The sequence below is a fragment of the Oncorhynchus nerka genome, linkage group LG9b, assembly GCF_034236695.1.
Source record: "Oncorhynchus nerka isolate Pitt River linkage group LG9b, Oner_Uvic_2.0, whole genome shotgun sequence".
Classification (NCBI taxonomy): domain Eukaryota; kingdom Metazoa; phylum Chordata; class Actinopteri; order Salmoniformes; family Salmonidae; genus Oncorhynchus; species Oncorhynchus nerka.
In genome coordinates, this window is record NC_088424.1 from 44,262,313 (window position 1) to 44,290,272 (window position 27,960).

Genomic DNA, 27,960 nt, shown 5'->3' on the forward strand with positions numbered 1-27,960 from the left:
TTTCTGAGAGATTTGTTTCTGTCTGCCTACACGTATTTTGCGTGGTGGATTGTGGGTGTTGAGCAAAGAAGGAAAATGGCGGACTTGGCAAATGAAGGTGAGCAGTGGCCGTGTGAGGAAACGAAACCGTTGGATTATCTACATTACGTTTTAATTATAGTTAAATTACTGTGTGCTAAAAATAGTGCTTCGTAGCCTTTCAAGAGAACAGTTGAACGAAAAAAAAGAAAAAAAGTCAGCCTCGGTTGCATATATACAAAAGAAAACGTTAGCTTTCAGAGCAAGCGTCTCTTTTTAGGCGGGGATGGGACGCTGGCTAACGTTAGCTATGTAATCAGAAATTATGGTACCATTAACTACGTGTTAGCAAGGTGTTTGTGTGTGTATTTATATATAATCAATTAGTAATGTACGTTAATGCATGTTTGCTTCCTACCTAGCTATGTGGGTTGCTTATTTGTGGTTGTCACATCTGACGTTACTGTAACTAGCTAACAATTTCATCAGCTAGCCAACGAAATGACTCGCTACTCCTTGGCGGGGGCTATGGCTAACTTTAGCAAGAGTGTTATTTGTCAAGGACAGTTAACTAACCAATAAAACCCCGAATTCTTGAAAGGTTAGCCAACTATCTGTCAACACCCCACTTTCCAGCAGTTATAATGAATGTTGCACATTCGGAACCGGAGAGGACTAGGTAGCTAGTACAATAACTAACAAGTCTGAGCCTTATTCTTACGACAAATCCATTTATCTAGTTAGAAACGCATTGTGGCTTGTACATTCACTGAGTTGTCTGTAACTGTATTTATATTAGTAGCCTATATGATGTAACTAGCTTACTAAGTTGTTTTGCTGTATCTGATTGGGAGGTAGGCTAGTGGCTATGTCGTGGTAGGAACGTTAAGGCTGCTGCACAGACGCTATGAAGACTAGTTAAAGATGCACTATGCAGAAATCGCTCCGCCATTTCCCGGTTGCAAAAATTCTAATAGTTTAATTTAAGTTTGTGACAAAACAAGCAAGTGTAGAGAATCATTGTACCATAACTGCTCATAAGTATTTTACATAGCCAAAAAATATAGTATTTTCAAATGTTTGAAGCTGGTGTAAACCGAAAAGTAAAATATACTTAAGAACTGGAAGCATAGAAATAATGCACATTGAAGCTTTCAATTAAAATTATGGATCTATAGCATGTGAATTTGTCTGTCGCCCAAAAAAGTTACATATTGTAGCTTTAACTGAAGTGTTTTGTTCACTTTTCCGTGATGGCAGCCTCCCGAAATCAACATCCGACATTCCAATAAAAAATAAATGATACAGTGCCTTTGGAAAGTATTCAGACCCCTTGACTTTTACCACATTGTTAGGTTACAGCCTTATTCTAAAATGTATTACATTTTATTTTTTACTCAAGATGTTTAGACATTTTTGCAAATGTATAAAATAAAATGCCTCTACAAGTTTGGCACACCTGTATTTGGTGCGTTTCTCCCATTCTTCTCTGCAGATCCTCTTAAGTTCTGTCAGGTTGAATGGGGAGCGTTGCTTCACATCTATTTTCATGTCTCTCCAGAGATGTTCGATCAGGTTCAAGTCTGGCCTCTGGCTGGGCCACTCAAGGACATTCAAAGACCTGTCCCGAAGCCACTCCTGCGTTGTCTTGGCTGTGGGCATATGGGTTGTTGTCCTGTTGGAAGGTGAACCTTCGCTCCAGTCTGAGATCCTGGGCACTCTGGAGCAGGTTTTCATCAGTATTTTGCTCTGTTCATCTTTGCCTTGATCCAGTCTAGTCTCCCAGTCCCTGCTGCTGAAACACACACACACACACATCATTATGCTGCCACCACCATGCTTCACTGTAAGGATGGTGCCATGCTTTCTCCAGAATGTGACAATTGGCATTCAGGCCAGAGAGTTCAATCTTGGATTCATCAGACCAGAGAATCTTGTTTCTCATGGTCTGAGAGTCTTTAGGGGCCTTTTGGTAAACTCCAAGCGGGCTGTCATGTGCTTTTTTACTGAAGAGTGGTGTCGGTCTGACCACTCTACGATAAAGGCCTGATTGGTGGAGTGCTGCAGAGATGGTTGTCCTTCTGGAAGGTACTCCCATCTCCACAGATGGACTATAGAACTCTGTCCGTGTGACCGTTGGGTTTCTGGTCACCTCCATGACCAAGGCCCTTCTCCCCCGATTGCTCAGTTTGGCCAGGCGGCCAGCTCTAGAAAGAGTCTTGGTGGTTCCAAACTTCTTCCATTTAAGAATGATGGAGGCCACTGTGTTCTTAAAGACCTTCAATGCTGCAGAAATGTTTTGTTACCCTTCCCCAGATCTGTGCCTCGATACAATCTTGTCTCTGAGCTCTACGGACAATTCCTTTGACCTCGTGGCTTGGTTTTTGCTCTGACATGCACTGTCAACTGTGGGACTTTTTTATATAGACAGGTATGTGCCTTTCCAAATCATGTCCAATCAATTGAATTTACCATAGGTGGTCTCCAATCAAGTTGTAGTGACATCTCAAGGATGAACTTGAGCTCAATATCGAGTCTCATAGCAACAACAAAAAATAGCATGGGGTCTGAATACTTACGCAAATAAGATATTTCTGTTTTTTCTTGTTAATACTTTTGAAAACATTTCTAAAAACCTGTTTTCACTTTGTCATTATGGGGTTATTGTGTGTTGATTTGCTGATTTGTTTACAGCCCTAATCCATTGAAGAATAGGGCTGTAAACGTAACAAAAAGTGTAAAAAGAGGTCTGAATGTGTATGCCTTCTACAAGTTCTCATCTAACCAACAATGTGTGAGTTATGTCATGTTTCCGTGTTGCCTTTGAATCGTGTTAGTTTTGGTTTGAACCTCTCTACACCCCAAATATTTCCCCCTCTGTTCTATTGATTTCACCGTCATATCCATGGAAGTGATTAACAAAAAAAGGTGTTGCGGTACACTTAGTGCAGAACTCTTCAAGATGTATCTGTCTAGCTGTCTTCTACAACTTGTCCTCTAACCAGGGATGTAAAGCCTACCTGTTATTCCTTTTTCCTGTGTGTTTTTGTTGTTGTTGTGCTGTGTTAGTTTTAACAGGATGTTCAACCTCATCTCCCCCTCTTGCACAGTTGATTTCAACGTGATATCGATATGCGTGATTGACGAAAGTGTTGCATTTTCTTTCTTTACATTCCAAAATGTAGCTGCAGGTTGGCCTCTAACCAGTGAGGTAGCTGCAGGTTGGCCTCTAACCAGTGAGGTAGCTGCAGGTTGGCCTCTAACCAGTGAGGTAGCTGCAGGTTGGCCTCTAACCAGTGAGGTAGCTGCAGGTTGGCCTCTAACCAGTGAGGTAGCTGCAGGTTGGCCTCTAACCAGTGAGGTAGCTGCAGGTTGGCCTCTAACCAGTGAGGTAGCTGCAGGTTGGCCTCTAACCAGTGAGGTAGCTGCAGGTTGGCCTCTAACCAGTGAGGTAGCTGCAGGTTGGCCTCTAACCAGTGAGGTAGCTGCAGGTTGGCCTCTAACCAGTGAGGGAGCAAAACATCTCCAGTTTTTGAGTTGTGGTAGTTTCAGCAGCACATATCTCCTTCTTAATTGATGAGTGATTTATTTCCACATGTCAAAACAACAGGGTTTTTGGTGCTGGTGCAGTTTTGAGGTGCTTGTTTGAAGAAAGTAGAATGATTACTATTGTTGCACATGTACAGTGTCTTCGAAGTGTTCATACCCCTTGACTTATTCCACATTTTGTTACAGCTTGACTTCAAAATGGATAGATCCCCAGCCCATCACTAATGACAAAGTGATTTTTTTTTTAAATAAATGTTTTGAAATATGGAAATCTAATTTACATAAGTATTCACTTCACACCCCCAAGTCAATATTTTATAGTAGCACTTTTGGCGGCAATTACAGCTTTGAGTCTTGGGTAATGTCTATCAGCTTCACACATCTGGATTTGGGGATTTTCTCCCATTCCTTGCAGATTTTCTCAAGCTCTGTTAAATCAGATGGGGGGGAGCAGCAGTGAACAGAAATCTTAGTCTTTTGACAGATTTTCAATTGTATTCAAGTCTGGGCTTTGTTTGGGCCACTCAAGGACTTTCACATTCTTGTTCTGAAGCCATTTCGGCATTACTTTGGCTTTATGCTTGGGGTCTTTGTCCTGTTGGAACGTAAATCTTCGCCCCCAGTCTAAAGTCGATTGCACTCTGAAGCAGGTTCTCAAGGATTTTCCTGTATTTGGCTCCATTCATTGTTCCTTCTATCCTTACCAGTCTCCCAGTCCCTGTAGCTGAAAAGCATCCCTATAGCATGATGCTGCTGCCACCACCATGCTTCACTGTAGGGATTAGAGGTCGACCGATTTATGATTTTTCAACGCCGATACCGATTATTGGAGGACCAAAAAAGTCGATGCCGATTAATCGGACGATTAAAAAAAAAAAAAAAGTATTTATTTGTAATAATAACAATTACAACAATACTGAATGAACACTTATTTGAACTTAATATAATACATCAATAAAATCAATTTAGCCTCAAATAAATAATGAAACATGTTCAATTTGGTTTAAATAATGCAAAAACAAAGTGTTGGAGAAGAAAGTAAAAGTGCAATATGTGCTATGTAAGAAAGGTAACGTTTCAGTTCCTTGCTCAGAACATGAGAACATATGAAAGCTGGTGGTTCGTTTTAACATGAGGCTTCAATATTCCCAGGTAAGAAGTTTTAGGTTGTAGTTATAGGAATTATAGGACTATTTCCCTCTATACCGTTTGTATTTCATTAACCTTTGACTATTGGATGTTCTTATAGGCACTTTAGTATCTCCAGTGTATCAGTATAGCTTCCGTCCCTCTCCTCCCTGGGCTCGAACCAGGAACACAACAACAACAGCCACCCTCGAAGCAGCGTTACCCATCGCTCTACAAAAGCCACGGCCCTTGCAGAGCAAGGGGAATAACTACTCCAAGGCTCAGAGCGAGTGACGTTTGAAACGCTATTAGCGCGCGCTAACTAGCTAGCCATTTCACTTCGGTCACACCAGCCTCATCTCGGGAGTTGATAGGCTTGAAGTCATAAACAGCGCAATGCTTGACGCACATCAAGAGCTGCTGGGAAAATGCACAAAAGTGCTGTTTAAATGAATGTTTACGCGCCTGCTTCTGCCTACCACCCCTCAGACAGATACTTAGATACTTGTATGCTTGTATACTCAGTCAGATTATATATTTAATGCAGGACACGCTAGATAATAAAGGTGAAATAAAAATAAATAAAAAATAATATCTAGTAAGATCATCAACCATGTGTAGTTAACTAGTGATTATGATTTATTGTTTTCTATAAGATTAATGCTAGCTAGCAACTTACCTTGGCTTACTGCATTCGCGTAACAGGCAGTCTCCTTGTGGAGTGCAACGAGAGAGGCAGGTCGTTATTGCGTTGGACTAGTTAACTGTAAGGTTGCAAGATTGGATCCCCCGAGCTGACAAGGTGAAAATCTGTCGTTCTGCCCCTGAACGAGGCAGTTAACCCACCGTTCCAAGGCCGTCATTGAAAATAAGAATGTGTTCTTAACTGACTTACCTAGTTAAATAAAAGGTATAAAAAAATCTGCAAAATCAGTGTCCAAAAATACAGATTTACGATTGTTATGAAAACTTGAAACCGGCCCTAATTAATCGGCCATTCCGATTAATCGGTCGACCTCTAGTAGGAATGGTGTTAGATGAGCTGTGCCTGTGTTTTCTCCAGACACAGGGCTTTGCATTCAGGCCAATGAGTAAAATTTGTCTCATCAGACCAAATAATATTTTGCCTTATGCTCAGTCTTTCACGTGCCTTTTTGCAAACTCCAGACGTGCTGTCATGTACCATTTTCTCAGGAGTGTCTTCCATTGGGACACTCTACGATAAAGCCCACATTGAAGTCCTGTAAAGACTGTTGTCCTTCTGGCAGGTTCTCCCATCTCATCTGAAGAACTCTGTAGATCTGTCAGTGGTTATTAGGTTCTTGGTCACCTCCCTGACAAGGTCCTTCTTGCCCAGTTGATCAGTTTGGTCGGCCGGCCAGCTCTAGGCAGAGGCTGGTTAGTTTCATTTTTTTTTTCAATTTCCCAATGATGGAGACCACTGTGCTCTTGGCATCTTTCAACATTCTAGAAATGGTTTTATACCCTTCCCCAGATATATGCCTCATCACAACTCTTATCTCTGAGATCTACAGACAGTTCCTTGGACTTCATTGGTATAGTTTCTGCTCTGACACGCACTGTCAACTGTGGGACCTTTTTATATAGACAGGTGTGTTTCTTTCTAAATCATGTCCAAACATTTGAATTGGCCACAGGTGGACCCCAATCAAGTTTAGTGACGTCTCAAGGATGATCAAAGGAAATTGGATGTACCTGAGCTCAATTTAGTGGCATAGCAAAGGGGTGTGAATACTTATGTAAATGACATATTTCTGTATTTTATTTGAAAATACATTAGCAAAAATGTTTAAACGTGTTTTCACTTTGTCATTATGGGGTGTAATCAATTTAGAATTCTTGTTGTAATGCAACTATGTGGAATAAGTCAAGGGGTATGAATACTTTCTGAATGCACTGTATATGTAGATAGTATTTTTATGTTTTCAATATCACAAACTGTTTCTGCATATTGGTATTGATTTGGACACTTTTTAAAACTGTGTTTTGACATTGGGGCTATTTATCAAAATGTCTGGTCAACAAGAAGCACCAGCGGTATTATTTAAGGTTTAAGAATAAAGAGTCCAAAAACGTGATGTCAGATTTAATTTTTATGATACCCCAGAAATCACCAAATCTGGTTTGCCCTGCCTGGTCATGTTGTGTGTGTCACTGGCGTACACCATGACTGTTTGTCACTTATGACAACCGTTGTTTCAGTCAAGCTAAAAAATATTGGGAGTTGAGCTGGATCATATGTTTATTTACAAAGCAGGACAGTCCTCTCTCTCCGACCCTGGCCTGTAGACGAGCTAGTTATCCCGTCGGCTTCAGTTAGGTCATGAGTTTTGATGGTCCAAATCCAATTCTTTTGTCCATAAATGTAGACTACTTGAGCCACTCATAGGACAGATAAGACTACAAATAGCTAGCTAAAGGATATACAGTGCCTTCGGAAAGTATTCAGACCCCTTGACTTTTTCGTTACAGCCTTATTCTAAAATGGATAGAATACATGCTGTACCCCATAATGACAAAGGGAAAACAGATTTTTAGAAAATTTTGCAAATGTATTAAACATAACACAGAAATACCTTATTTACTGTAGTATTCAGACCATTCGCTTTGAGACTCAAAATTGAGCTCAGGTGCATCCTGTTTCCATTGATTATCCTTGATGGTTCTACAACTTGATTGGAGTCCACCTGTGGTAAATTCAATTGATTGGACATGAGCTGGAAAGGCACACACCTGTCTATATAAGGTCCCAAAGTTGACAGTGCATGTCAGAGCAAAAACTAAGCCATGAGGTTGAAGGAATTGTCCGTAGAGTTCCGAGACAGGATTTTGTCGAGGCACAGATCTGGGGAAGGGTACCAAAACATTTCTGCCGCGTTGAAGGTCTCCAAGAACACAGCACAGTGGCCTCCATCATTCTTAAATGGATCAAGTTTGGAACTACCAGACTCTTCCTAGAGCTGGCCGCCCAGCCAAACTGAGCAATCGGGAGAGAAGGGCCTTAGTCAGGGAGGTGACCAAGAACCTGATGGTCACCCTGACAGAGCTACAGAGTTCCTCTGTGGAGATGGGAGAAACTTCTAGAAGGACAATCATCTCTACAGCACTCCACCAATCAGGACTTTATGTTAGAGTGGCTAGACGGAAGCCACTCTTTAGTAAAAAAGCACATGATAGCCCGCTTGGAGTTTGCAAAAAGGCCCCTAAAGACTCTGACCATGAGGAACAAGATTCTCTGGTCTGATGAAAACAAAATTGAAATCTTTGGCCTGAATGCCAAGCGTCAATTCTGAAGGAAACCAGGCAACATCCCTATGTGATGCATGGTGGTGGCAGCCTCATGCTGTGGGGATGTTTTTTAGCAGCAGGGACTTGGTACAGAGATAAAAGTACAGAGATATCCTCGATGAAAACCTGCTCCGGAGTGCTCAGGACCTCAGAATGGGGTTAAGGTTCACCTTCCAACAGGACAACGACCCTAAACACACAGCCAAGACCGCACAGGAGTGGGCAAGTCTCTGCATGTCCTTGAGTGGCCCAGCCAGATGCCAGACTTAAACCCGATTGAACATATCTGGAGAGACCTGAAAATAACTGCAGCAACGCTCCCCATCCAACCTGACAGAGCTTGAGAGGATCAGCAGAGAAGAATGGGAGAAACTCTCCAAATACGGGTGTTCCAAGCTTGTAGCGTCATACCCAAGAAGACTTGAGGCTGTAATCGCTGAATCCTTACATGCATTTAAAAAAATGTAATTTTTTAAATATATAAATTTGCAAAAATCTCAACCAAAAAAATGTCCAAATGTCTCATTATGGACTATTGTGTGCAGATTGATGAGGGGAAAACATTTAAATGTTTAGAATAATGCTGTAACAAAATGTGGAAAAAGTCCAAGGGTATGAATACCTTCCGAAGGCACTGTAAATAGCTTTTGTTTAATGCACCTTTTTTGTCAAATCTTGATTTGCTTTAGATGCAGGTTTTTAATATTTCATTCATGTCTCCTCTATTCTAGGCTGTGTTTGTCTCTGGTGACTGAACTAATCAGTGTTTGTGTGCCACTTGTTTTAAAATGGACTAAAGGATTACAATGCAAGTTGTTTATTCTCAGATTTTGCATCATGAATGTTTGGCATCTATTCAGAAGTGTCTGAACTGTGAGCGTTGCTATGCTTTGTGGGTAGAACTAGTTTAGCGGAAAGTTGGAAGAAGGAGAAAATAAAGTCTGAATCCGTGTGTCGGGTTCTTTTTGGGGGGGGGGGGCAGAAATACTCACCAGGTTTATGGTTTAGCCTCGGCTTCTCTAAATACAGTATTCCTGAGTTTCCATAAGTGTCACTGAGCATCTTTTGTAGAATTAGAAACATATTCCTGTGTTTTAAACAGAGAGAATCTAGCGTGCCAGACATGGGTTGCTCCGATCTAGGCCTTCTAGCTGTTTGCAAAACAAAACAAACATTATGGGAGTACTTGTCAACTCAAGACTGCTGCAGGGTGTTCGTTCACGACGCTTGTTTTTTTACATTTTTATGATAACAATGACAAGTGTTTGTTGAAACAAACAACTGATTGACAGGCTGTGGTGTCTTTAAAAAAATATATATATTAGGCCTACACTTCACACAAGTCACTGAAGCATACTCTTCTTCTGTATGATAAAGGATGCTTTCCTTCTTTTGAAACAGAGAAACCTGCCACAGTACCACCAATGTTTGTGTTCCAAAAAGATAAAGCACCGAAGGTAAGTCACATCGTGTTGATTCTACCGCCTGACATTCATTGACATGAGTGAACCTTCTTTATGGAAATTCACTGTGAGGCTTCCATCATTTGATTGGGTAGTTTTTTTTAGACTGAGAAACACAGTAGATTCAGTACTGCTTTGTATTACAGCGGGCAGCTGATGGATCCAGTGGAGAAGATGGAGAAGGTAAGACTACATCCGCATATCAGATCTGGCCTTTTTTATTTTTTATTTAAAAAAAATACTTTTTCTAATATTTTCCATCTAATCTTAAAATTGATGTCCGTTTTTATAAATCTTGTAATTTGTTTACCAGGAGGGGTATTGTATTTCCTAAACTGGAGCCCAGCTGGGGCTTTTTAAACTGGCATGTTCTTTGTCAACCCTGAATGCTGATTGGCTGAAATCTGTTTTATATCAGAACGTATACCACGCGTATGACACAATTATTTTGACTGTTCTAATTACGTTGGTAACCAGTTTATAATAGCAATAAGGCACCTCTGGAAGGTTTGTGGTGTATGACCAATATACCATGGCTAAGGACTGCATCCAGGCACTCCTTGTTGTTTTGTGACTAAGAAGAGCACTTAGCTGTGGTATATTGGCCATATACCACACCTTCTCGGGCCTTATTGCTTCATTAAAGTGCAACTGATTGCAATAAACAACTTTGCTGATAGAAAAGTTTCTCTGTTTGGCATCGATATTAGTCAAACATTTATTCTAATGTCAAAATTGAGTACCAAGTGTAAACGTGAACATTTTGGTCATAACGTCAGTCTCGTCCTAAACTGAGTTTTGTAAGTGAGTTCGTCATGGCTTTACTCGAGGGTTGGGTTTGGATTTCGACAATGCTCACTTGTCCGCTAACACGGGATACACAGCTGCAGTGATTTGTGCTCTATCCAATCCTACCACAGAACACAGACCGTGAGACAGACTGACCAGCAGAGCAGTCTTTGTTGTACATAAGACAACTTCACACTTTTTTTCTTGAGAAATACTTCACCAAACACTTAAATTGCGTGACGAAAACCTCAGCAAAAACATGCAGATTGGCTTTGTTTATATGGCGTCTCACGGGGGACAAACATCCAACCACACCCAAAAGACAGAAGAGATTTCATTATTTTTTTCTTCTTAATGAGCGACAGAGAAACAAATGCGGAATCGGTGCGTTCAATCGCTCTTTAATCATGTGAATTGACGGCTAAGTCTCTTGAATTATTATTTTAAAACTTCAGATTCAGACAGAGAAGATGGCTATTGTCCTCCGGTGAAAAGAGAGAGGACTTCATCTTCAACACAGTTCCCGTCTTCACATTCTGGTAGGAGAAAACAACAACATCAGAGAAGCTGACTGTGTTTCAGTTGATTAATGAAGAGTAGTACCGGAAACTTGCCTTGTGTGTTTGTGTGTAAGGTTTCTTCTTGCTCTCTGCAGTGGCTAGTAAGAACAATGTCTTCATGCCATCAAGTTTCTGGCAGTCTCCCACTGGGAATTCCGAGGACTCGGAGCCAGGTGAGGCATAGTGTTTACTTCCTATGGTTCCTCCTCATTATAAAGGCTTCCTCTCATTTAAGTCCCCAGTATGTGACATGCGTTTTGTATGCTTGTGAACTTTAGTCCAGGCCAAAGCACCTTTTTTAATGCACAAATAAGTTATAGTACAACTCAATGGCAAGGAAAGTAAACAAAAAGGTCTGACCTGGATTTTTTAAAATTTTTACTTTGGTTTATGTGCAGTCTCTCACAAATACCTTAATTCAAGATGGGTTCACATAGACAAGAAGCATACATTATAGAAAAAACCCACACGTACCATGGGTTAAACTTGACAGGGAAGAATATCAGGACAGAGAAATATAAACATTGTTTTGAATTGTTTTAATGTATTGTGTTAATGTATTGTTTTAATGTAGACATTGAATGAGTCTTACTCACACTACTCCAAATGAGATGCTGAAGTAAACTTTCACAGATGGTTATTTTCCTCATAAATAAAATTTAAAAAAGTCTATGCCACAAAACATCAAGATTTGAAAGAAATAACAAAACCACAAAAATACAGAATCTCAGCTCAAAAGCTCCCAAACATATGTAGAATTAGTTTGGAGATTTCAATTTAGTCCATTCTGGGGGGAAAAGGGTAAACTAAACACCAATGTGTGTCATCTCCAAGACCTTAGTGACACACTAGCTTTGAGGTGAGAAGGGAACTTCATTTATGTAGCTTTGAAAATTACCTTCATTCAAGCAGATCGACAAATGTGTCTATCTATAAATGTGTAGTGCTTCGTTTTAAAGGGATACTAAGGGGATTTTTGTCAATGAAACCATTTATCTACTTCCCCAGATAAACCCGTGGATACCATTTGGTCCCTGCGTGCAGTTTGAATGAAGTTGCTAACTAGCGTTAGCGCAATGACAAAGTGTATGATAACTGCTGGTAGATACCATTCACTGCGCTAACGCTAGTTAGGATTGGCTTGCGAAACTACCTCTAACTTCCATCCATAATGGATGCAGAGACAAACGGTATCTCCATGGGTTCATCTGTGTTCCATTTTATGATGGTATTAATGTACCCTCCCCACACGCTGAAAGTTGCCATTTTTGTTTATGGTCTTGTTAACAATTGTACCTCCTGTTTTTTGTTTTTGTTTTTTTCCTTACCAGAAGAGAAGCCAGTTGGGTTTCGTTTAAAACCACCAACTCTTATACACGGGAAGGCACCTAGTTCAGGTGGGTATTGGTGCCTGGGTATTGGTGCCTGGGTATTGGTGTGTGTTGATTACAGAAAGCAACTCTAGTCAGGTTAAATGGTCAGGAAAACTCTTAAAACGTAGATGGTGTTCCAGCGTGTTAATATGATTGACCGTGCATGGTAGTTTGATATAGTCCCCGCGGTCGTGCATGTTGTAATATAGTACTGATATAGTACATGGTAGGTGTGATATAGTTGTGAATGGACTAGTTCTGTAAGGCATTCAGATCCAATCCATTAGCAGGTTATGTTCCAGGCGTCCCCAGTCAGAAACCCAAGGAGCAACTGCGCAGTGTCCTCCGGCCAGCCATGCTCCAGGCCCCGCCAGCCAAGACCAACTCCGAGTCCACCAACGGGGTGAAGAAGTCAACGGACGGGACGTCAGAAGGGTCGACCATCTTCCATAACAACACTGAGCAGTCAGACGGCCTCGCCAGGTCACCGGTGAGGACAAGGCGTCGTGGTCCCGTTTTTAATACGCAGAAGCTTGTGTAAAGTGACAACGGTGCAGCAACAAAATAATTTAAAGTGGAACGATAATTTGAATGCGTCTCTATGGCAGCGACTTATTTTGCTTGTAGTTGCATGACGTTGTGACCACCAAGACCTTGGATAGGATTTAGTTTATATTATTACTGTTAAAATCATTCAGATGTTTTATTTATTTTGGTTTTCAAAAAAATTCCTCTTTTAAATTTTTTTTTTTTTAGCAACAACAACAAATTTAAAGTTGAATTCTATATATGTTTCATCTAGAAATGTGACAGAGAGGAGGATGGGATGAGGGACGACTGTCCTGCAGAGTCCTCTTTCGTGTTTGGACAAAATATCAAAGACAGAGCAAAGGTTCATATTTTTGTAGGATGCTGATAGCCTATTTAGTGAATTAAATAAGATTTTATTTTAATTTATTTATTTAATATTTTATTCATTTTTTTTTAATCACTTTCTCAAATGAAGTGGATTATGATCTCAGTTTCTTTGGTAACCTCTCTCTATTCCTCTGTCTGTGTCTCTCTCTCTCCGTCTCTAGTTGGAAGAGAGCTCTAAAGACGGCAAGTTGTTACCCCTGGCCTCTCAGAAGGAGGGAACAAACTATTTCTTAGAGTACATTGCCACCCCCAGGTAATGCAGTGTCCTCAAGAGTAGAAATACTCATATTAATGGCTTTTCAGACCACTTTATACTCTTTTTCACTATTTTGAAGGTTGAACTTATAATGCTCGTAATATTATGGTTTCAGCTACCTTAGTTTTTTTTAGAAGCGGTAATTGTAAGTTGCACTGGATAACTCTGCTAAATGACTGACGTACTGATAATAACTTCACCCACGAAGCATCGTTACCCATCGCTCCACAAAAGCCGTGGTCCTTGCAGAGCAAGGGGAACTACTACTTCAAGGTCTCAGAGCGAGTGACGTCACCGATTGAAACGCTATTTAGCGCGAACACCGCTAACTAAGCTAGCCGTTTCACGTCCGTTACACTCACCCCCCTTTTGACCTTCCTCCTTTTCCTTCCAGTTCAAAGAACGCCGCAAACAATACGGACAAGGGGGCCAAATTTGTCTTCGGGCAGAACATGTCAGAGAGGGTTCTGGTGAGTAGTGGACTGTTTTAGTGGGTGGTGTTGTCCTTCGGGCCATAACAAACAGTAGAGCTGGTGGGGGAGATCGAAACCCAAATCGATACAGCTCCATGAGAAATGGATCAACCTGGAACTGTTATGAAAGCTTGTAGCAAATCCAATCATGCAGGACAATGTGTTTTTGAATTGGGACTAGAAAATCACACGTATATTATGAGTGACCTTATCAGGGGTGGACTTTATTATTGCACTGTTGAGACACTGGTTGACTGGCCGCCTCCTGTGGGGTTGACTGGCCGCCTCCTGTGGGGTTGACTGGCCGCCTCCTGTGGGGTTGACTGGCCGCCTCCTGTGGGGTTGACTGGCCGCCTCCTGTGGGGTTGACTGGCCGCCTCCTGTGGGGTTGACTGGCCGCCTCCTGTGAGGTTGACTGGCCGCCTCCTGTGAGGTTGACTGGCCGCCTCCTGTGAGGTTGACTGGCCGCCTCCTGTGAGGTTGACTGGCTACGTACTGTGTGTTTTCAGAGTCCTCCTAGAGGAGGTGAGGCATCAGAAGAGGACTGTAAAGACCTACCGGCTCCCCCTGTGTCTGAACCGTCCTCAAAGGAAAACACACCAGAGAAGGGTAAGAGAGAGACACATACGCACACGTCTCGCAGTATAAATCTTGAGAGACTGGCTTTCTCTATCTTCACTACAGACTAGTGCTGGCCCCCGTGTGTTAATTAGTTAGGTGTGCGTCATTGTGTGTGTGTGTTCCCAGGTAACAACGTGACAGAGTCACTGGAGGAGTCTGCAGCAGCGTACACCAAAGCCACAGCCAAGAAGTGTATCTTAGAGAAAGTAGACGTCAAAACTGGAGAGGAATCAGAAAGTAACGTTTTACAGGTCGGTGGCTAGTCTCTATTGCTGACTATGTTGGAACACATCAAGGTGCATGGTCTTAGGTTCTAAATAAACAGAGTAAAACTATTGGACCACTAGGGAAAACTCAAACCAAGTTTATTCACTCAATGGGACAAACGGCTAAACAGACAGACATATTTACATAAGCACTTGGTCCTAGGTTTACATAAACCTCCATCCTATGCATATTTACATAAGCACTTAGCATAGGATGAAGGTTTATGTAAACCTAGGACCGTCTCTCCTCCTTACACATCTGGACAGCCAATAGATCTCTGCTGCTAGACAGGACTTTAATGATGCCCGTTCTCTCTTTCTTCATCTGACCTGACCTCGGGCCCAAATTCCTCACTCCTCTCTAACTCACGGCTGTCAAGTTGACTTGTACCAGACTCTTCTCCTTTCCACAGGATACCTGATGTCTAACAATAACATGTTCTGACGGAATGTAAAACGTGCTACATTCCCTTTTCTCCCTTAGTGACCTGAAATACGGATATTTCATATTTTCAAGTTAATCCCACCCCCTCAGCCCATCCCACCTATCACCATAGACCTCAGCTCTTTAATCCCACCTCCTCAGCCCATTCCATCTATCACCATAGACCACCCCTCAGCCTCTCTCAGCCCATCCCACCTATCACCATAGACCTCAGCTCTTTAATCACACCCCCTCAGCCACTCTCAGTCCATCCCACCGATCACCATAGACCTCAGCTCTTTAATCCCACCCCCTCAGCCCATTCCATCTATCACCATAGACCACCCCTCAGCCTCTCTCAGCCCATCCCACCTATCACCATAGACCTCAGCTCTTTAATCACACCCCCTCAGCCCATCCCACCGATCACCATAGACCTCAGCTCTTTAATCCCACCCCCTCAGCCCATTCCATCTATCACCATAGACCACCCCTCAGCCTCTCTCAGCCCATCCCACCTATCACCATAGACCTCAGCTCTTTAATCCCACCCCCTCAGCCCATTCCATCTATCACCATAGACCACCCCTCAGCCTCTCTCAGCCCATCCCACCTATCACCATAGACCACCCTCGTCTAGTTTCCATGTGCCGTATATATTTTTTGTTCTGTGAAGTTTTACAAACATTTTGAACCTTTCTAATCGTATAGTATCCACAGATTGTGAACTAAAGATTAACCTTTTGTATGAGTATTTATTGACTATGGCTTTCCAAATCGCCCAAAACGGCTATTTGTAAGGTTCGTTTTAAGTTAATTTTTATTTATTTTTAATATTCTTTACCATTTCTGAACCTGTGATCAGAAACGAGCTATGTAGAATAAATACCAGAATACATTTTCTAATGATTCTGTGTGTGTATATATAGAGATATCATTTTTACAAATTTTCTTTGAAAGACAGGTTCCTGAAAAAGGGAGATGTCCCTTTTTCAGGACCTGTCTTTCAAAGGTAATTTGTAAAAATCCAAATAACTTCAGATCTTCGTTGTACAGGGTTTAAACACTGTTTCCCATGCTTGTTCAATGAACCATAAACAATGAACATGCATCTGTGGAACAGTCGTTAAGACACTAACAGCTTACAGACAGTAGGCATTTAAGGTCAGTTATGAACACTTAGGACACTAAAGAGGCCTTTCTACTGACTCTGAAAAACATCAAAAGAAAGATGCACAGGGTCCCTGCTCATCTGCCTGAACGTGCCTTAGGCATGCCGCCAAACATTTCTCACAATCATAGGTGTATATATATCCCACTTAAGACACTCCTCCTCTCCAATCCTTACATCTTATGGTTCCACAGGAACCTTATAACTCCCTTCAGGGGATCTGACCTCAACCACCTGACCTCCTCCCCTCCTTCGCCTAATCCACAGATGTCCATCTGCCTCCCCTATAGCAATCCTTTGATCTCCTCCTGTCCACCCAGCACATTCCACAGCCACTCTTGTCTTTCTACAGATCTCACTCCTTTATATACTATGCATCTCATCTATCATGTCTTTAATATCTGAATGTTAAAAATGTTGAATCCAACACTATTCATAATATCATTAGTAAATATAATAAAACATGTTTAAATTTTTTTTTTTTTTAAATAAATCAGTATATTTGAGTTTAACCATAACATTTGATGTAATATTAGTTCTATCATTTTTCTGGAGGATAAAACTGAAATTGTACCCAGCTTTGTACGGCTTGTTTAAGAAAGGGTGATTCTTTAACCAACATTTCATTTTCAATTAGTCGGCAATGAGAGGTTGTAATCTGTATGAAGGTAAAAAGGCAATTTTTGAACAAAGGATGATTCTTCCTTAATAATCTACTGGAGAACCATTTTGGGTTTAAGTATAATTTATGTATGAGTGAAGCTTTTAGTGAGCGGTTTAAAGCTTTAATATTTAATCATTTTAGCCCCTAAACTCATATTTTTTTATATATATATATATTTTTTTTTACTATGCAAGTCAGTTAAGAACAAACTCTTATTTACAATGACAGCCTACCCCAGCAAAACTCGGGCGACACTGGGCCAATTGTGCGCCACACTATGGGACTCCCAATCACATCCAGATGTGATACAGGCTGGATAAATAAGCACATTTTAATTTTGTCTAGCATTCCAAATAAAATAATAGTTTTTTTCTCATATGATTTTAAAAAACGAGTCGTCTGGGGTATTTGTTGTTGATTTGCTGCTTTTGTTCTCCCTCTTCAGGTCCAGTGCAAGTTGTTTGTGTTTGACATGACGGCCCAGTCGTGGATAGAACGAGGTCGAGGGCTGCTCAGGCTTAATGACATGGCATCTACAGATGACGGATCATTACAGTCACGCCTAGGTAGGTACACGAACGCACAAACCTGTACACATTCATGCATGGTTGTTTGTCTCAGTAACTTACAGGATAACTCACAATGTCTTCCTAACCGACCACAGTCATTGGGATTGAACATTCCAAAAAGGATTGAAGGAATACAATGTCTTCCTAACCGACCACAGTTATTGGGATTGAACATTCCAAAAAGGATTGAAGGAATACAATGTCTTCCTAACCGACCACAGTTATTGGGATTGAACATTCCAAAAAGGATTGAAGGAATACAATGTCTTCCTAACCGACCACAGTTATTGGGATTGAACATTCCAAAAAGGATTGAAGGAATACAATGCCTTCCTAACCGACCACAGTCATTGAACATTCCAAAAAGGATTGAAGGATTACAATGTCTTCCTAACCGACCACAGTCATTGAACATTCCAAAAAGGATGGAAGGAATACAATGCCTTCCAAAAGTAATCATAAAACCATGACTTATTCCACATTTTGTTGTTACAGCCTGAATTCAAAATGGTTTAAATGTATATTTTTTTTCTCACCCAACTACACCCCATAATGACAAAGTCTTCCTAACCGTTTTCCTAAGTGAAAACATTGTTTTTAGAAATGCTTGGTAATTTATTGAAAATGGAGAACCGTAATTTATTGAAAATGGAAAACCGAAATATCTCATTTACATACAGTACCGGTCAAAGGTTTGGACACACCTACTCATTCCAGGGTTTTTATTAATTTATTAATTGTAAAATAATATTGAAGACAAATAACATACATGGAATCATGTAGTAACCAAAAAAGTGTTAAACAAATCAAAATATATTTTATATTTGAGATTCTTCAAAGTAGCCACCCTTTGCCTTGATGACAGCTTTGTACACTCAAATCTAATTTTATTTGTCACATACACATGGTTAGCAGTGCTAACACAAGCAAATTAACAATGCTTGTGCTTCTAGTTCCGACAATGCAGTAATAACCAACAAGTAATTTAACTAACAATTCCAAAACTACTGTCTTATACACAGTGTAAGGGGATAAAGAATATGTACATAAAGATATATGAATGAGTGATGGTACAGAGCAGCATAGGCAAGATACAGTAGATGGTATCGAGTACAGTATGTACATATGAGATGAGTATGTAAACAAAGTGGCATAGTTAGTGGCTAGTGATACATGTATTACATAAGGATGCAGTAGATGATATAGAGTACAGTATATACGTATACATATGAGATGAATAATGTAGGGTATGTAAACATTATATTAGGTAGCATTGTTTAAAGTGGCTAGTGATATATTTTACATCATTTCCCATCAATTCCCATTATTAAAGTGGCTGGAGTTGAGTCAGTGTGTTGGCAGCGGCCACTCAATGTTAGTGGTTGCTGTTTAACAGTCTGATGGCCTTATGATAGAAGCTGTTTTTCAGTCTCTCGGTCCCAGCTTTGATGCACCTGTACTGACCTCGCCTTCTGGGTGATAGCGGGGTGAACAGGCAGTGGCTCGGGTGGTTGTTGTCCTTGATGATCTTTATGGCCTTCCTGTAACATCGGGTGGTGTAGGTGTCCTGGAGGGCAGGTAGTTTGCCCCCGGTGATGCGTTGTGCAGACCTCACTACCCTCTGGAGAGCCTTACGGTTGTGGGCGGAGCAGTTGCCGTACCAGGCGGTGATACAGCCTGCCAGGATGCTCTCGATTGTGCATCTGTAGAAGTTTGTGAGTGCTTTTGGTGACAAGCCAAATTTCTTCAGTCTCCTGAGGTTGAAGAGGCGCTGCTGCGCCTTCTTCACGATGCTGTCTGTGTGAGTGGACCAATTCAGTTTGTCTGTGATGTGTATGCCGAGGAACTTAAAACTTACTACCCTCTCCACTACTGTTCCATCGATGTGGATAGGGGGGTGTTCCCTCTGCACTCTTGACATTCTCTCAACCAGCTTCAAGAGGTAGTCACCTGGAATGATGTTCAATTAATAACAGGTGTGCCTTAAGTTAATTTGTGGAATTTCTTTCCTTAATGCATTTGAGCCAATCAGTTGTGTTGTGACAAGGTAGGGGTGGTATGCAGAAAATGGCCTGTAACCTAACGAAATGTGGAAAAGGTCAAGGGGTCTGAATACTTTCCGAATGCACTGCATATGTGTTCCTCAGTGATCCGTCTAATTATCCTGTGTATATATCAATCAATCAAATGTATTTATGAAGCCCTTTTTAAATCAGCAGATGTCACAAAGTGCTGTACAGAAACCCAGCCTAAAACCCCAAACAGCAAGCAATGCAGATGTAGAAGTGCGGTGGCTAGGATAAACTCCCTAGAAAGGCAGGAACCTAGAAAGAAACCTAGAGAGGAATCAGGCTCTGAGGTGTGGGGCAGTCCTCTTCTGGCTGTGCCGGGTGGAGAATAGAAGAGTACATTGCCAATTTAAAGGCCAGATTGTTCTTCAATATGTTCAAACGTTCATAGATGACCAGCAGGGTCAAATAATAATCAGTGGTTGTAGAGGGTGCAGCAGGTCAGTACCTCAGGAGTAAATGACAGTTGGCTTTTCATATCCAAGCATTCAGAGGTCGAGACCGCTGGTGCGGTAGAGAGTTGAAAACAGTAGGTCTGGGACAGGTAGCACGTCCAGTGAACAGGTCAGGGTTCCATAGCCGCAGGCAGAACAGTTGAAACTGGAGCAGCAGCACGACCAGGTGGACTGGGTACAGCAAGGAGTCATCAGGCCAGGTAGTCCTGAGGCATGATCCTAGAGCTTAAGTCCTCCGGGAGAGTGGGAAAGAATTAGAGGGTTCACACAGGAAACCAGATAATGCAGGAGAATTATACCAGATATAACAGACTGACCCTAGCCCCCCGGCACATAGACTATTGCAGCATAGATACTGAGACGGTGGGTTGGGGGACACTGTGGCCCTGTCCTGACGTTTCCCCCAGACAGGGCCAACCAGGCAGGATATAACCCCACCCACTTTGCCAAAAACAGCCCCCACACCACTAGAGGGATATCAACAGTTACTACCCTGAGACCAGGCTGCGTATAGCCCACAAAGATGTCTTCCACACTGTGTTCCCCAGTGAATTGGCTGTAACTACCCTGTGGTATCTGTGTTCCTCAGTGATCTGGCTGTAATTACCCTGTGTATCTGTGTTCTCCAGTGATCTGGCTGTAACTACCCTGTATATCTGTGTTCCCCAGTGATCTGGCTGTAACTACCCTCTGGTATCTGTGTTCTCCAGTGATCTGGCTGTAACTACCCTGTATATCTGTGTTCCCCAGTGATCTGGCTGTAACTACCCTGTGGTATCTGTGTTCCCCAGTGATCTGGCTGTAACTACCCTGTATATCTGTGTTCCCCAGTGATCTGTCTGTAACTACCCTGTGGTATCTGTGTTCCCCAGTGATCTGGCTGTAACTACCCTGTGGTATCTGTGTTCCCCAGTGATCTGGCTGTAACTACCCTGTGGTATCTGTGTTCCCCAGTGATCTGGCTGTAACTACCCTGTGTATCTGTGTTCCCCAGTGATCTGGCTGTAACTACCCTGTGTTCCGCAGTGAGCTGGCTGTAACTACCCTGTGGTATCTGTGTTCTCCAGTGATCTGGCTGTAACTACCCTGTGGTATCTGTGTTCTCCAGTGATCTGGCTGTAACTACCCTGTATATCTGTGTTCCCCAGTGATCTGGCCGTAACTACCCTGTGGTATCTGTGTTCCCCAGTGATCTGGCTGTAACTACCCTGTGGTATCTGTGTTCCCCAGTGATCTGGCTGTAACTACCCTGTGGTATCTGTGTTCCCCAGTGAGCTGGCTGTAACTACCCTGTGTTCCCCAGTGAGCTGGCTGTAACTACCCTGTGGTATCTGTGTTCCCCAGTGAGCTGGCTGTAACTACCCTGTGTTCCCCAGTGAGCTGGCTGTAACTACCCTGTGTTCCCCAGTGAGCTGGCTGTAACTACCCTGTGGTATCTGTGTTCCCCAGTGAGCTGGCTGTAACTACCCTGTATATCTGTGTTCCCCAGTGATCTGGCTGTAACTACCCTGTGGTATCTGTGTTCCCCAGTGATCTGGCTGTAACTACCCTGTGGTATCTTTTTGTTTCCCAGTGAGCTGGCTGTAACTACCCTGTGGTATCTGTGTTCCCCAGTGAGCTGGCTGTAACTACCCTGTGTATCTGTGTTCCCCAGTGATCTGGCTGTAACTACCCTGTGTTCCCCAGTGAGCTGGCTGTAACTACCCTGTGGTATCTGTGGTCCCCAGTGATCTGGCTGTAACTACCCTGTGGTATCTGTGTTCCCCAGTGAGCTGGCTGTAACTACCCTGTGTTCCCCAGTGAGCTGGCTGTAACTACCCTGTGGTATCTGTGTTCCCCAGTGAGCTGGCTGTAACTACCCTGTGGTATCTGTGTTCCCCAGTGAGCTGGCTGTAACTACCCTGTGTGTCTGTGTTCCCCAGTGATGCGGACCCAGGGCAGTTTAAGGTTGATCCTGAACACCAAGCTGTGGCCCCAGATGCAGGTGGACAAGGCCAGCGAGAAGAGTGTCCGCGTCACTGCCATGGACACAGAGGACCAGGGGGTCAAAGTGTTCCTAATATCGGTACGACACCATCCCCTAGCCTGCATCACACATACAGCACCATCCCCTAGCCTGCATCACGCATACAGCACCATCCCCTAGCCTGCATCACGCATACAGCACCATCCCCTAGCCTGCATCACACATACAGCACCATCCCCTAGCCTGCATCACGCATACAGCACCATCCCCTAGCCTGCATCACGCATACAGCACCATCCCCTAGCCTGCATCACGCATACAGCACCATCCCCTAGCCTGCATCACGCATACAGCACCATCCCCTAGCCTGCATCACGCATACAGCACCATCCCCTAGCCTGCATCACGCATACAGCACCATCCCCTAGCCTGCATCACGCATACAGCACCATCCCCTAGCCTGCATCACGCATACAGCACCATCCCCTAGCCTGCATCACGCATACAGCACCATCCCCTAGCCTGCATCACGCATACAGCACCATCCCCTAGCCTGCATCACGCATACAGCACCATCCCCTAGCCTGCATCACGCATACAGCACCATCCCCTAGCCTGCATCACGCATACAGCACCATCCCCTAGCCTGCATCACGCATACAGCACCATCCCCTAGCCTGCATCACGCATACAGCACCATCCCCTAGCCTGCATCACGCATACAGCACCATCCCCTAGCCTGCATCACGCATACAGCACCATCCCCTAGCCTGCATCACGCATACAGCACCCTCCCCTAGCCTGCATCACGCATACAGCACCCTCCCCTAGCCTGCATCACGCATACAGCACCCTCCCTAGCCTGCATCACGCATACAGCACCCTCCCCTAGCCTGCATCACGCATACAGCACCCTCCCCTAGCCTGCATCACGCATACAGCACCCTCCCCTAGCCTGCATCACGCATACAGCACCCTCCCTAGCCTGCATCACGCATACAGCACCCTCCCCTAGCCTGCATCACGCATACAGCACCCTCCCCTAGCCTGCATCACGCATACAGCACCCTCCCCTAGCCTGCATCACGCATACAGCACCCTCCCCTAGCCTGCATCACGCATACAGCACCCTCCCCTAGCCTGCATCACGCATACAGCACCCTCCCCTAGCCTGCATCACGCATACAGCACCGTCCCCTAGCCTGCATCACGCATACAGCACCCTCCCCTAGCCTGCATCACGCATACAGCACCCTCCCCTAGCCTGCATCACGCATACAGCACCATCCCCTAGCCTGCATCACACATACAGCACCATCCCCTAGTCTGCAGTTTTAGGGGCCCTATTGGCTGCTGAGACGATATTGCTGTTTTTACAGCAAATTTCCTGCAATTCTACACGTTTTGCCATGGCTGCTGCAGTGTCTGAGTGACTCAAACATAACAGAGTCAATGGGAGCCCCCCCCCATGCCATGACATTCTCCCTGACTATCTAGTTTTTATTCCAGTGCTTGTTAGATCTCAAAGATGACTTTGCTAACATTATCTTTCCTACATACTTTTGTATCTTGTTTTAGTCATTTAAGTTCACACAGAACTTTTTACCGTCCGGGAAAATGTAAATAAAACAATTAGAAAATTAGAACTGCGTCACTGCTAAATGCATATAGGGGAAACAATGGTGTCTGTCGAATGTTGTTTATCTCTTGTCTTTGTGGTCCCTTATGGATCTGGCCATAAATCTCCACCCAGCACAGCTGGAAGAGGACTGACTACCCCTCAGAGCCAGGTTCCTCTGTAGGTTTCTTCCTAGGTTCCTGCCTTTTTCTAGGAAGTTCCTAGCCACTGTTCTTCTGCGTTGCTCACTCTTTGGTGTTTTTGGCTGGGTAATCAGTAAAGCACTTTGTGACGATTGCTAATGTAAAAAAGGGCTTTATAAAATAAATGTGATTTTTATTTTTTTATTTGTTGGTTATCAGGCCAGTTCTAAGGACACAGGTCAGCTCGCTGCAGCGCTGCACCATCGTATCCTGGCCTTGAAGAGCCGTGCGGACCAAGAGCCCCATGAGGCCTCGGCTACAGACTGCGTCCCTGAGGCTGACCTGCCCCACTCTGAGGGGGACAGCGATGAGGAAGACCAGGTCAACAACACAGCAGCAGGTCTGAACCTAGCTACCTTTCTAGTGGTATTAGTGGGTGGGTGTGTCATTCAATCACTTTTTGTGAGACTTCAAGGTTCTTCAACTGCCTTTGTGGTACTTTGTTTGTGTACTTTTAGTCAGTATGTCTACCCATATCTCTGCAGTTACTATTACTAGTGTGTCCAGTCATCAGACCCGCCGACGACAGGGTAGCCTAGTGGTTAGAACGTTGGACTTGTAACCGAAAGGTTGCAAGATCAAATCCCTGAGCTGACAAGGTAAAAATCTGTTGTTCTGCAGACACAGCACCATTCCCAATCTGTTGTTCTGGCAGTAAACCCACTAGGCCGTCATTGAAAATAAGAATTTGTTCTGACTTGCCTGGTTAAAGAAAGAATGGTGCTGGCCTATGTTAATTAAACAGTTCTTGATCTGTAGGCTGCTAAGTAGTGATAATAGTCAGTTCACCAATGACAACAAGGCATATTGAATACTAGGTAGCCTAGTAGTCAGGCCTAACTTGGTGGATTATGTCAGGGATGGAGATCAGCAACAAGCTCCTATAGGTCTAGTTCACTTGTTTCATATTACCAAATAGCCTACAGTAAACTAGACTACTACATTGCATCCAGTAATTGAATTATTCTGAATTTTCTCCCCAAACAAAATGAAAAAGTCAGTTTACATTTTCACTAGACTATCCACATCGACACCTAATCATTAGAAAAATCATTACTCCTAAATTGAACCTAGAAACATTTGAAAGTGTCATTGAGACCATCTCCATTTCATTTAGGATAAAACACAAGACTTCTGTGTTAGCTACATTGTTTGATGTCATTTAAGATCTAGGTTTCAGGAAATGGCATTTACTGGTTTAAAAAAAAAAAAAAATCTAAATGCTCGGACTTCCTGAAGGGGAAGTTAACTTTGGGAAAGACGTGCCGCTAGCGGGACACCTCGACAACATCCGGTGAAATTGCAGAGCGCGAAATTCAAACTACAGTATTATAAATATTTAACTTTCATAAAATCACAAGTGTAACACTTCAAAATAAAGCTTAACTTCTTGTCAATCCAGCCGCTGTGTCAGATTTAAAAAAGGCTTCACGGCGAAAGCAAAAAATGCAATTATCTGAGAACAGCGACCCGCATACAAAACCATTGAAAACTAAAGTCAGAAATAGCGATATAATAAAAGCCTTACCTTTGATCTTCTTCTGTTGGCACTCCAAAAGGTCCCAGTTACATCACAAATTGTCATTTTGTTCGATAATGTCTTTCTTTATATCCATAAAAACTCAGTTTAGCTGGCACGCTTCAGTCAATAATCCACCCAGTTTCCCTCCATCTAAATGCATACAAAATGAATCCCAAACGTTACTAATAAACTTTTCCAAACTAGTCAAACAACGTTTATAATCAAACCTTAGGTGCCCTAATACGCAAATATATAATAAAATTTAAGACAGAATTGTTATTGTCTTTACCGGAGAAAAATACCAAAATGCGCTCTCTTCCACGCACTTGGAAACACTACAGCCAAAATGGGAGCCACCTAGAAAAACTAGAATTTCTGGGTAATTTTTTCCAAAAACCAGCCTGAAACTCTTTCTAAAGACTGACATCTAGTGGAAGCCCTAGGAACTGCAATCTGGGAGGACTTTGCCTTATAATAATAGCTGAAGTTTTTTGGGGGGGGTGATTTGTCCTCGGGGTTTCGCCTGCCATATCAGTTCTGTTATACTCAGACATTATTTTAACAGTTTTAGAAACTTTAGAGTGTTTCTATCCAAATCCAGTATATGTATATCCTAGCTTCTGAGACTGAGTAACAGGCAGTTTACTTTGGGCTTTTCATCCGGACGTCAAAATACTGCCCCCTATCCCTTTCTGGACCTGCCCAACCCAAGGCCTACATCAGCACTACCTTGTCAGAGAATACTAGGGAGAGCCCTGGGGTGTATTCAATCGTCCATCTGTTGCAAAAAAAAAAATCTTAAACGTAGCAAACGGAATGAAACTGGAAGGGACTTACCTGGAATTTGTCCAATAGATCCCCCGTTCATCATTTTTCATTATGACGCTTACTGGTAGTCCCTAGTCACGTGATGTTTACCTGTACACGGCGACGAGATACTGGAGCCTTGAGTCACTGAGTGTTTTGCAGTAAAGCACACGCCAGGTGATGTAGTTACAGTATGGAATTCACAACTAAATGTTTGCCAGCTAGATGTCTTTGTACTGATTAACTGTCAAATGCGCTGTAGTTTCTCTGCTAATTTAGTAGCTAGTTAGCTACATTCAAAAATCAAAGCTTTACTTGGTAATAGCAGAGAATCCCCTCCTGGATCAAGAGCTGTGTGATATTTGTTTTGTGCAGCAAACTGTGAGTAGCATTTTTGAGTTACTTCTTGACTTTATTTGCTGGGATGTCTGTTCTGCAAATACTTTAGGTTCAGAGACTGTATAAAATGTTTGCAATGCGCTCGTTAGCATTTATTTAGCATTCTCGATGGGATTTTACATGTACTTGTTAGCATTGCTAACCTTCGGATTACAGCGGATCAGTGGGGTTTGAAAAATAGAGCTCCTTGTGTTCAGTGCCGGTATAAAGTTATGACAACCAGGATACCGCCCAAGCCTACAATTCTAGTTTGTCTAGTCACTGTTCAGCTGCTCTGCAATTTTGCTGTTTTAAAGCTAATTTCCTGCAATTCTACACATTTTGCCATGGCTTATGCCTTGTTCTTATGCTAGCAAAATGACTCAAACATTTTGTTAGAGCTCAAATATCTTAAATATCTATAAAAAAGACGTATAAAATAATATTGCTCCATTCTATTTTCTACATTCTTAATATCTTGTTTTAGTCCTTTTTAAGTTACACTGAAAACAATTTACCATCCAGGAAATGATTCCTGTGTGCCAGTGCTAAATGCATATAGGGCAAACCCTTGATTGTATTATATTAACAGTGTTCTGTCCTGCAGGTAACTCCGAGGGAGGGGAGACCCAGGCTGCTGGGAGCACATAGCGTTGGTCGCCCTAAAGGACTGCCTGTCAGGATACTGCTGCTGTTTAAGGGGCATTTTACTGCAGGCATCCCCACGGACACCCCACCCTGACCAACATGGGTCCTTCAGACCAGTACTTTTGGATATTTAGAATTCTAGCTCCAGGATTAAAAATAAAAAGAAACCTGTGCTGGAGTCTCTCTCACCCTAACTCGTGCAGTTCATTTTTTCCCTTTTGCATTCAAAAAAAGTAAACATCTGGAGTTATTTTTATTATTATTATTTTTATTTTTTTCTCAGCTGCAATAAGAAACCACAGCTTTTTGGGGGAGGTTTGTGACTTGGCTTCTCATCATATTGATGAGTGTGAGGGTGTTTTCCCCTCTGACATTTTAAGGTATGACACATGTTTTATGAATGCAGTTTCTACTATGGGACCTTTCTACTCACCCACACGTCTTGGACCCACCCAACCAGCCCCGGCTCCAGAGGAACTCATGGCTGTCACCGTGTACTGCTCTGTCTTATGGTCAGTCATTTGACTGGTCCTTCATCGGCTCACCATCCCCATCCATCCAGCTCTCACATGTCGAATAGTTTCCGGATATGTCATTCATTTGTGGTCATCAATTTTCGTGTGCTATCTAACACATAATATGCACTGTGTTTCTAGTGTTCACGGCTAGTCCGCATCACTCAGTCTTCAAATGATAGCAGTTTCTTTATATTTCCTATTTAGTAAATAAATGACTAAAACCAA

General features: G+C 42.7%; 1 protein-coding gene across 5 annotated transcripts; it reads left to right on the plus strand.

Annotated features, from left to right (window-relative positions):
* Positions 1 to 14: 14 nt before the first annotated feature.
* Positions 15 to 27,960, plus strand: LOC115114774 (ran-binding protein 3-like). Of its 5 annotated transcripts, none has more exons than XM_065013762.1 (16): positions 15 to 97; positions 9,406 to 9,461; positions 9,614 to 9,650; positions 10,712 to 10,795; positions 10,912 to 10,989; positions 12,148 to 12,213; positions 12,480 to 12,679; positions 12,992 to 13,081; positions 13,269 to 13,360; positions 13,758 to 13,833; positions 14,346 to 14,445; positions 14,584 to 14,708; positions 17,428 to 17,548; positions 21,998 to 22,140; positions 24,022 to 24,202; positions 27,177 to 27,960. In XM_065013762.1, exons 1-16 carry the CDS (start codon positions 76 to 78, stop codon positions 27,218 to 27,220), a joined length of 1,515 nt encoding a protein of 504 aa, XP_064869834.1. In that variant the 5' UTR covers positions 15 to 75; the 3' UTR covers positions 27,221 to 27,960. The 5 variants fall into 5 exon arrangements, with proteins under 5 accessions (XP_064869834.1, XP_064869835.1, XP_064869836.1 ...); XM_065013763.1 differs by having other exon boundaries at positions 12,492 to 12,679; XM_065013766.1 differs by having other exon boundaries at positions 17 to 97; positions 12,477 to 12,679.